Raw genomic sequence first — 11,635 nt, forward strand, 5'->3', positions numbered from 1 at the left:
TTTGATAACTGGCTATTGGAAAAGACCATTCATAGAAAGTAAATTTTAGTCCAAAATGAAATGAGATGGGCTAGTTCTTACATTCCTCCTCCAAAGTGTGATACACAGCATAGAGCGCTGAGCTTTTTACAAATTAAGTAACTAATGATTAAATATACTTACACTTTTCCACTTTAAGTCAGGCAATAAGCATTTAAGAGCCTAGTTCTTACCTCCCACTAAGCTGTATTCAATTACATTGGGTGTAAAGACACCCCTGTCTCCATCTCTTGCCGTCACTCTTATAACTCCAAAACCCTGTCAATGACAAATAAATGAATCCAGATAAAAATCTGTAATTTGGGGAACAAATAAAATGTTAACACAAGGTGGAAAATGTTTTCTTCATATTCTGCAAAGACCTGAGAAATTATTCAAAGATCTCAGAAATATCCCAGTATTTGCAAGTTACTTGAATAAGGCTTCATAGTTGGTATTATTCAGAGTGTGGGCACTGCAAAGTGGGGGAGGGGGAATCTTATTGTTTAGTGTCCCCTTTTGCCAAATAAAAATTGTAGGCTTTCATTCTACAAATCATAATAGCTATTTTAAATGCCTCCAAACTTGACAATGATGGCCACAAATGCTAAAAAAAAAAATTGGTAAAGTGGAGTGGTCAGAAATTGCCTCAGATCAGGCCACAGAGCATACTGAATCCCAGATGTTTTCACACGTAAGCAAGCCCTAAAACATGCTCACACACCCACACTTACCTTACATACCTACTGTGGACATTCCTTTCTTTTCGTGCAGTTTAGAAAACTCAGTGAAAATACTTGTTTTTCTTGAACTATGAACTCGATTTTCAGCAGGAATTTTGTAAAAGGTTTCCTTAACTGTTCCTCTTCTTTTTACGATGGATGACCCCTACCCCAGAAGGCCTCTAAACTTCTTTTTCAGAGAAGGGGAAACGTCTTATGGACATGTTTAAGTCCACAGAACTTCTTCCTTTCCTTTTTGTTCACAAGTGTACATTAGGTATGTAAGGTAAGCGTGCGCGCGCACACACACACCCTACACGGAAATGTACGGTATGTCCCCACTTTTCAAAAGTGATGATTGCTCTTAATTCAGAGGTTCCACTCTATCTGTGTTTGTTTGAAGCTTAGCCAACCCGGTACTTTTGTAAATTTTTCTTCTGATTTGAGGAAGAGGGAAGGATATAATACTCAGCCTGGTTTTTGAACCAGCCACGAATTTTTGCATCTCTGAGCAATGTGCAAACACAACAGTGCAAAATCCAGTGGTCAATCCTGGATAGATAAATGGCCACTCACCAGAGGCTCATCTTCAGTGATCTCACGGTCATAATTAGTTATGGTAAAGAATGGTGCTGTGTCTTGTTCATCTTGAACATAGACAATGACCTGGGCATAGTCATACCGTGGCTCACCAGATGGCTTCCCAGAGTCCTGAATCATTACCCAAACGAAAAGAAAAGAAACATTTTTATAATCTTATCCCTTTTATTGTCACATCCATTTTGTAATTCTTTCCCATGCAAAAAGACAAATGAAAGACAGTATAGACAGATAATTCATTCGTCAGATGAGTTCAGAGTCCATGGTTTCAAATGAAAAGACTAATTCATGTACACATAAACTTAACCTGTTCCACTAGGCCTACACGTGCATCAGTTATTTCAATACATGAGTCACTGCATTTGCTAAAAAGTTCTGAAGTGGTAAGAATTACTTGTCAAAAATCACTTTATACACAAAAACTGACATTAAAACATCAGTAACAAAAAGTAATTTTGTACTCACACTAGCACGGACACAGATTGTGTACTGTGTGTTGATCTCAAAATCCAGTGATGTGTTCACCTTGAGAGTGATATTGCCACTGATTGCATCAATTTCAAATAAGTCGCCATTGCACGGCCAGTCTTGATGATCCTGCAATTACGAACATTTCAAAATAAACATGTTCCACATTCGCAACCGTGGCTTTGGATGGTTTTGACAGTTATCGTTATCATTATTTATTCAACCAAAGCAAAATTACTGAGTTTAACAGAATGCATTAAAGCAAAACAAGGAAAATAAAATCACAACGCTGAACAAAGAATACAAAAGAAAACAAACAGGCAGACCCTGAGGCCATGGGCAAACAACAACTGTATACAATCATATGACACATGATTATGTGGGTCAGGACCAAAGATTATATAGTGCCGTGTAGCTGCGCAAGATGGGTTATTCAGCCGTGAAAGTGTTATAACCATGGGCACCATTCGAGTGTGAACGTTAAATGTGTGTGCGTGCCTGTCGTGGCGCCTGCGCCTGTGCATTAACATGCACTGCGCAGGCATAGTCCAACCAGAATGGTGCCCATGTGATAACAACACTTTACGCGTATTCACGGTGAACTTCCCCATCTTGTGCCGCTACGCGGCGCTATACGATCTTTGGTCAGGACTGCGCAAGTAAAATTACTGGTAACTACCAAGTCTGTTACCCGCAGGTATGCAGCTCGGCATGTACATTGTAACAAGTGACAAATAAACAATGAATGGACAGATTACGATCACAATTAAAGGAGACTTGTCTTCATGCCTCATGAGAAGAAACCTCCCTAGTTAAAACTTCAAACTTTACATCCCTTAAATACTCCAGAACCATGATAAGACAGCGTGAACAGTGACATGAGTGATGACAGCTGTTATATTCAACCATAAGTTTCCACAAGTGTACAAGGCCATAGGCCTATGTTAAAAAAAATCTGCAGCTGGCAAAAAAGATCATTTGATCTGGAAAAAGTCACAAGATACCTCCAAAATGTCTTCAATGATATAAAAATTGGTAAGAGTTCCATATACAAACACCAGGACTTATTTTCCTTCAACATAACAGCCATCAGAATGTGTCCCAATATTAATAAAATGGAAAATTTGAAAAGTGAAAATTCTGAAGCATTTACTTAGAAAACAGTCAAGTGGACATTTGGGCTACATCAAAGGTAATCTGGAAGCAGTGGAGTGTGGAACAAGATTTGATGGTCGTGTAACTGCTGCACGTGCACTGAGGAATGAACGTGTTGGATCCTGTGGTGTGCAGGGTTGCAGAATTGGCAGGAAACCTTGGGTTCGGGTATAGGAGACCCTTATGCCAATGGGGGAGGGCAACCCAAGGTTTCCCGCCAATTCCACATCCCGGCACACTCTCTGGAGGACGGCCAGAGCATCCTGGCTGAAACGTCAAGTTAACTTTCACCATGAATGATGTTCACCACTTCTTCTAAGAACCACACCTCTTCCAAAAGAGATTGATTCCATGGTGCACCCGCAAGTAAGCCTACATCCTATGTAACTTCCACCATGCTATTGCAAAGCTTCAAATCAAACAAAATTGTAAGTTTGTGCATAGATAGAGTTCCATAGTTATGATGGAGTAGTACTAGTAGGCCTAAACACACGGACAAAACATGAGTCCCAATAAATATAATTGGGACACATGCTGTCCGTCCATGGAACTCGTTCCCCAAACACTGTTACCTTGAGGTCTCAATACCGGATTGTGAATCCTCAATTTTACGTTCTGACCAGCCAGTGTGAAAAAAATGGCACTCAGCCTACCGCGCGGTCGGGGCCTACTTGATAATTCAAAGTGACGCGGGAACTAACGGAACCGGGCGGACGACGCGAGATAATCATGACACCCGGTACCCAGGACCAAAGATTGTAGCGCGGCGCTATACAATCTTTGCCCAGGACTCAGGAGTAAAATTTCGCGTAGTGTGCAGACAGCGCCCTCTACTTTTATACATGCTCTTAATTTGAGGGTGCAGACCACTAATTCAAGTGAGAATTTCTGACCAGCTCATTAGCATTAAAAGTGCCCCACAGTATCTTTTGAAAAAAGAGATTGTTTGGCCCCCAAAATGGTGAGATTGTGTAAATCGTCGCCAGGATCAACTCCCTGGGTCTTTGAGCTTTCATATGAGGGCAGAAGGGCTGAAAACTACGGTTGAAAAATGGTCCTAAGTGCCCCCGAAAGTTGAGGGTTGCCACTTGAAAAATGGCTGCAATCAGACTTCGGAAAAATCACTTTTTGGGGGGTGATTTTGTTTTGTGGGAATAATTAAAAATGTAATTGGTTAACCCACAAAAAATTGAAAAGAAATTGAAAGATAAGTGACCAGACAAGAATTTCATTTGTGTTTCAGAAATCTCAGGGATGTTGGCGTGCATGCTATTGGGCCCTGAACGGTGCTGATTTAACACTGTTTGCAATGGGACTTGAATTACTGGACTGGACCCTTCAGCTTTCTACGCGCGGGAACCTGCACGAGGCCATTGTACATTTTGTCCATTCTCCAGTACATGGTAAAGATCGCGTGCCGTGACCGTCTTCACCTATGTTCATGTCATTTACGTGGGAAGCAGGGGACCGCTCCCTTCCGGAGCCCGAGAAAAATTAAACAAATTAAAGGGGAGTCACTGTGGGCGGAGAAAAGGAAAGCGATGAAAATGGAGGAAACGACAACCATTAATTTGCTTGAGCCCAACAACATTTTTCTTCACAGCAGTGTTTGATGTGGACACGCACCGATTTTATACAATGACATAACGTGTATTCAAGAAGGCAACAGAGGCCTGTGAAGCATTTTGATGTCCATCTATCTGTAGAGGAATGTTCAATGCATAGCTGCGATTGATATTTCAACAGATTTTTGATTCTGTGAAATTTCAGAATCACCGACAGTAGTATAGTCAGGCTGACACTTACCTCAATAATGTCATAGCGAATTGTTTCCTCTGAATCATCATCGCTCGCACTGACTGTAAAGATGACATCATTCGATGTCATGGATCCCTTTAAAACAAATTTTAAAAGAGAAGAACGTGATAAATCTTGTTTTCGAATGTTATTTCATGTAGCCTATTATTTGAAACATAACATTCATCCATTTGGCCTAATTGTGAAATTACCAATAGTTGATATTTCGCTACACAAAAATTTAATGATCGCATACAATGTAGTACACTAACAGACTCTTATTTTCAGTTTGGGCAAAAATCAAACAATTATATTATTACATATCTTAAGATGTTCTTCATAGAAGATGGATTTTAAATCCAAACTACTTATCGGAAGCAAATGGTATGTTTTTGGTGATGTACATGTAGCCTGCTATGGTAGTGTTGGAATAATATGAGTTTTCTGGATGTGAACTCGTGCTCAGAACAGCCTATGTACAGTACAGTCTACAGTTTCAGTACAGTATACTCTTTTGGAAAATAAAAATGGGTTGTTTGTCTGAATTTTAAAAAATCACGGTGAAGCTATCTGCAACTTGGAAAGAGGTTGCAGCATTCCAAAGGAACTAAACACGGCATTATACTATGACATCTAATTATCAAGCTTTTCTGACCACCTGCCGCTGCGTGAAGACAGGTGGCTGCAGATGTAATTGGCAGGTGTAGCAAAGAACGAACAGATGCAGGCCATACGAGCTTACGATTTATTTACCTCTTTGACGGCTTCCTGTAGCTGATATCTTTCCGATGTGAATTTTGGATCATTGTCATTGACGTCTTTCACGAATACAGATACCGATTTCAAGGTCTAAAAGCATACGAAGAAGGGTAAACGCGGAAAACAAAAAAGCCATCTCAATTGTAATTCTTACCATGGGCGGAGAGGGGATATTTAGGTGTTTTAATTTCTGGTCAGAACGTGTATCATATAAAGGCTTTGCTCTGTGCCACGTATCGCAACAGATGACCAAACCTCTTAAAAGTTATCATTGCGTTAAAAACGGTAATGTTAAAGAAGCGAAGAAAAATTGGCGAGGAAAAGGTGGCATGATCTTCACAATCTTGCTGTTTTAGAAAAACGGTTTCTCCGACCAGCTTTCGTCTGGATTAAATTAAAGCATTTTTACTTTAAAAAAATTGTCATTCTCTTTTCCTTTGTTCCTTTTCAGTTTGTAAAAATAATTATAACTGGACTGGTAATTAGAACTGTATTAATACGTGAAATTAGAATTTTCATATCAACTTTTGGCCGCCTGTTGCACGTATGTTTATTTTAGTTTTAATAACTAAACTTCCCTTGTTAAAACTCCCACATTTGTAATGAATAGGCATTATTTTGTATTACATCTTGGTATAACTTCGATGATGAGCTGCCAACGACAAGTGACAAACTCTTAGCCTTAAGGTTTAATTAGTAGAACTACTCAACCAGGACAAAATTTGCTAAACAAAGAAAATTATCAACTACACGAGGAGAGTTCTGTTCCATCACTGATATTTGCTTCGGCAAGAAAACTGGCCGACAATATTTTCTAACAAACTTTAGCCTCATGACATGAGGCCTTGATCGAAAATGAAACAAGAACTGAAATGAAATAAAAAATAAAATTGAAGTCCTCAGTGCAAAAGGTTCCCTACCTCTTCACTGGTACTATCTGTCAGTTTCCATCTAATCCATAAAAGATGCACAGCCTGAAAAATACAAACGCACGGTTAACTTTTCAAATAATTTTAGCATTTTACCATTCAAGTAGACTTTTATTTGTCCTCTTGGTCATATTGAAAGTGTGAAATATCAAATGGATATTGGGAAATCCCATTACTAACTTTTGCTCATCTCAACCGCCAAGTAGGTCCGTATTCTATTTCATATTAGGCGTGTTATAATGGGGTATACCAGTACTTTTAAAGAATGGCGTACCTCATAATCAATTTCGGCTTTTGTCGATACGTTTCCTGTTGTTCGATCAACATTGATGTAACCGAAACCATCTTCTTCGTATGGATTCGTATCCGCAGTGTATGAAACAATGTCGTAACTGACTGCCGTACCATCAGGGTCAAAAGCCTCTAGAGTATAGAGTAATTTATTCACTGCAAAGGGAAAGGCAAGTAAAAGTATTTTTTTTCATAAAAACGGACCACTGCATATTTTTATTTGCATTGAAGGCAGAACTCAAAAAAGAACACCCCAAAAGGAATAACGTACATGAATACGTGAATCTGAGAAGACGCTATATAGTGAGGCACTTTCAGATACTTGGTGACAGCAAAAACATGTGACCCCAAATGGCCAGTTGCCCTACCCCTTCACTGCCACAATCAAGTGTCTCATGAATCTCCTATTAGTGGTTGCACCATGCTCATGTGCGCGGTCGTGGTCCGGACAACTCGACCGTTTACTAACTCGACGTCGGACTACCCGACCGTTAAGACAACTGTACCGTAAAGACAACTCGACTGACCATGCGTAAAAAGCCGTCCATTGAGATAAGTTGTCTGCTCAGCCAAGTCGTCTGCTGAGACGACCGTGTGAAATACTATATCTTAATAATGGGATGAAATTTCACGTAGTAGATAGACAAGCCAAATTTCTGAGGTACATGTATTATAAAAATGGCGGTGGCAATAAGTTAATCTTTGCGCGATCGATCTATCGATATCTTGCACCTGCGCTGATCTACCGACTTAGGCCTAGTTCCAAATTTTTCCTAGTTCCGGATGAAAACATACCTTCTTTATGCTGTTCTTTAGTTTTCCATTCTCAGACAAGTTCTGTTTAAAAGATGAAATGCAAGCTTCTTCTTATACAAACTTGTTCTCGGAAAATTTCTAGAAAAGAAATTTGGTCGATTTCCGATTCGCACTTCGAAATTTTTGAACAGTTTATCAAAAATCATTGAAGCGAAATAAATCGACAAGTATTTACAGGGCGATATGTCACTCACTTCGTGTGATCCCAAATCCTTTTTTCCATACTCAAAATTCACTTTCGCATCTAATGTCTGTTTAATCGGAATGATTTTTAAAATTCCGTCCGTCACTTTCTTTGATCCTGTACGTTAGAAAATTCGCAAATATTTTTTTAGTAACCCAAACGCACAAGGGGAACTTTTAACCGGAATTAGATCATTTTATCGGAATTTGGGGATTATTTGAAGCTGCAATCTGACTGAATAATTTTTGCGATCCGACACTGAGAAAACGGCTGTATTGTGTGTACATCTCACGGGTCGAGTTGCCTCTCTGTCAAAATCGAGTTGTCTTAACGGAAGACTTGGCAAACGGTCGAGTTGTCCGACATCCAAAAAATGACGTAGCCAAAAGTGAAAAAGTGAAACTGAAAAAATCATAAAATTGACTTTCAAAAAAAGACACATGGCCAACTTTTTTTCTGGCCGGTCTGCGCTGTTTATCTTCAATTTTATTTTCTATGGGCGATTAGTAGAACTTTAGCTACGCGTGTACTTAGCACCTGTCCACGAGCGGCGTTGTGTTAGGGCACAAATGGGTTCTGTTTCCAAGGCGTGTTTCCAAATCATATTTTAACATCGTACCCATGCATGGACATAAAAGAAGCTGAGTTGAGTTTGCATAGGTTTCACTGCAGAAACCCTTCTTACTCAACGTTTCAGCGAACGTTCAAGCAAGATGTGAGTCTCAAGTTAATGACATGTTAATGATAATCCAACCATGATGTATTATTAATTAACCAAAAAATCACCTTCAGTTGTTTCCTCTATCTGAAATTTGTTCATATCGCGATACTCATAAGTGTAATCGCAATTGGGCCCAATACCGACATAATCGTCTAGACATCGGAACTCCGGTGGACGGGTAGTCACTGCAAAGGGAAAGATATGCAGAACACCAAGTCCAGGACTCAAAGTATAAGTAATTCCCATTAAGATTTAGTAAGGTCTAAGTATCAGTTATACTGTTCTAAATGAAATAAATAAAGCTGTCACACTGATACAAATGTATTCAAGATGCAAGTATCAATTTGATTACTCTACGGATAATGAAAAATAATAGATATTTTACAGGGAAAAACAATGAGGTAAATAAATAATGTTGACAACTATGTAGGAGGGAGCCACATTTAAGGAAATGGGTGGAGTGATATAAAGTAATGAGAAAACACTGAAATCTCTGATACTTTCTCTTGCATTCTATTTAAGGCAATTTGAGAATAAGGATATTTTTAACATGAACAATCAACGATTAGTACTGTCGTATTTTGCTCTATACTCATGTACTGTGTCATTATGTGGCATAAACATCCATAACCCCTCTGGCACTAACATAACATTTCTAACAATACAACTGGAGAGTATTTGATACGAAGAGAAAGTGTGTGCATATCATGGAAAAGAAATCATTCCACATCATACTCATTTATTTATCCTCAGCCTATGCAGGTATTTATTAAAACTTACCAAGCTGTGTAAGTTGCGCTAGTACAAAGAACTGTGCCCACCACATACGCGTCATATTCTCACTACAGAAATTAGAAAATGTTTAACATTCAATGTATACTTCATAGTCGACCGGTCGATAACAGTAAGAAAAATGTTTATGCAGGAACTGACGCCATTATCCCATTCAAACGGAAGCAATGTAAGAACAAATAACAGGCATGAAGGGGTTTAATGGCATGCATAATTAGGCATGTTGTTTTTAATATCACGTAACTTCATTATTTCCCCCATTTGAATGAACCGCAGAAAACATTCGGTACTGCTGAGCAAAAAGGAGCATATCGATACAGCTGAATTGTTACAGTTAATGAACACATTTTGGGGCTGTGATCCTTCAATTTTGTTTGTTCACTCTAAAGATGGAATGCTGATACAGTCACCGCGATGGCGGCGTAACGAGGGGGGCAGGAGGCCGGGTACGTTCCTATCCCCGCTCAAGGCTTGATGAACCCCCGTGTGCACCCCCAGGTATTATAGAAGATATAACTATATTCCGCTTTTGTAAATGTTTTAATTGTGACTGAAACCACTGAGTGCCTCTTCCGGAAAACGAGAGCCTACAAATGATCCCTGTAAAATGTCTCCCAGCTTCACCACTCCAACGTAATACATGCATATGGAACGTGGTGGTAATATTTGCCCATTTTTGGTATATAATTATCATACCAAAATGGGCGAGTATTGCTGAAAAGAAAGAGCAAGAAGTCCTCGGACATCTTGCATGTGCATAAAAAGACTAAAATAGAGTTACCTTATAGACGGACATGGTACTTACGTATATGAAGACAGCAATATTACTTCTCCCGCTCTGCTATGGAGTAGAACTAATCCTTTCGCAAGCAATTAATAAATCCAGGATGTGTTCACTATGATAAGAAATGTATACGCACTGTAATAACAGTCAGCAAAACCTGTGAAGTCATATGAATTTTGACGTACAAAAATCTGACGATTGCATATTTTTGCAGAAACTACTTGACGTTATCCGGTAGGGTCCAAGGGCCAATGAAACTGCTATGAAACTGAAGTATAACACACCCAATCGTACAAACCGTACTTTGACCGTTTGATTATCAGTGCTGGGTACCGACTGTTCGTTTCTCGTCGCCCGTAGAATGTTATCATAAAGCCGTATTAGTTGCAGGATATTATTCAGTTCGTTGTATTCAGTTTCTCAACGCAACCGTACGCGTGATGTGAGTAGCGAGTACCAGTTTTAGACAATGCCATTGTGTACAATGCGGGCAGTGTTAATCAGTAACCGAAATGCAAATAGTGCTGCCTCAATACTTCAAGGGGTTGTCTGGCACGCGAGTTGTGAGTAAAAAGGGAAGGACTTGGAATATCTGAATTGTATGAAACTGCATTTGTTATTCCTTTCTTTGAAAGTAAAAACAAATGTGAAATTATGCACAATTCACAAGTTAGAACACTACAGATCAAACGTTTGAAATGCCACCGTAACACATCAGATTTCCACCATTCTATAAATATTTAAACACGTTTGCACGTAGCATCACCATAAAAGGACGTTTTTTTGTTTCTGGTGTACATCTTTTTGGATCAGGCTATTCCTTGCAATCTCGTAATTCTCTCGAAATGTTGGTTTTATTGTGAAAAGCACGCCACCAACTGCGCCTATAAAAGAAATTCGCATATGGTAGTTTTGTCTGCTGCTCCGAAACACTATGAAGTATTGTGGGTAGCTTTCATACACACACTGAATTATTTATAACCATCGTTAAACAAAATAGTTCTATTCAGAGGAAAATTACGTTATGCTTCCCCGTTGATGGCGCCAAGCACAAAATGAAGGTACTTAACAGGTCTTACTGAGAATCCATTTGTTGCAGTTACATCTGTAGGCCTACAACGTGTATGCCACCAACAGATTAATATACGGTGTGGTTATGAGCAAAGTGTCGGCAGAGGAGGCTTATTTGGTTTAGGCATATACTTTTTCACCTTTCTCACATATCTTCCGTCATAGCAATCATCTAATTAACCTAAAGGTTTTCCTTCCCAATTTTCCTGGCCTTAACCAATAATCCTCTTCTTTCCTCGAGGGCGCTGCTTTCAAGGGGTAAAACTAAACCGATCTTATTCTTTGAACATTGAATGTGCAAAATGTACATTGAATCTTTACAATGTACTAAAACTAAAACACTTGTTAATTTTTTTGTCAGTGTCATAGGCAGAACCTTGTAAATAATCGCTATAAGAAATAAACGAATCATGTTCTGAGCTGTAGACAGCAGGAATCAGATGATGGATGACAGCAATCGTGACAGGTTTGCGAATATGATACAAGCGAAGTACTGCTTTAAGAGAACTCTGGTATACAAGACTCTAA

At 39.2% G+C, this 11,635-nt stretch overlaps 1 protein-coding gene across 1 annotated transcript in view; it reads right to left on the reverse strand.

Annotated features, from left to right (window-relative positions):
- LOC110990928 (cadherin-23-like) overlaps positions 1–10,358 on the reverse strand; it is a 36,210-nt gene extending 25,852 nt beyond the window's left edge. Inside the window, exons 1-10 of the mRNA XM_022256032.2 lie at positions 10,058–10,358; positions 9,241–9,302; positions 8,526–8,645; positions 6,723–6,895; positions 6,440–6,493; positions 5,514–5,609; positions 4,770–4,856; positions 1,806–1,937; positions 1,317–1,451; positions 213–297 (exon numbers count right to left, since the gene is read on the reverse strand). Coding sequence (XP_022111724.2) covers positions 213–297; positions 1,317–1,451; positions 1,806–1,937; positions 4,770–4,856; positions 5,514–5,609; positions 6,440–6,493; positions 6,723–6,895; positions 8,526–8,645; positions 9,241–9,295 — 937 coding nt within the window. The 5' untranslated portion in view covers positions 9,296–9,302; positions 10,058–10,358. The remainder of the gene's footprint in view (positions 1–212; positions 298–1,316; positions 1,452–1,805; positions 1,938–4,769; positions 4,857–5,513; positions 5,610–6,439; positions 6,494–6,722; positions 6,896–8,525; positions 8,646–9,240; positions 9,303–10,057) is intronic.
- Between the last annotated feature and the right edge of the window lie 1,277 nt (positions 10,359–11,635).

The sequence above is a fragment of the Acanthaster planci genome, linkage group LG19 (assembly GCF_054643075.1).
Source record: "Acanthaster planci isolate LZ-2023a linkage group LG19, COTS_SCS, whole genome shotgun sequence".
Taxonomy (NCBI): Eukaryota; Metazoa; Echinodermata; class Asteroidea; order Valvatida; family Acanthasteridae; genus Acanthaster; species Acanthaster planci.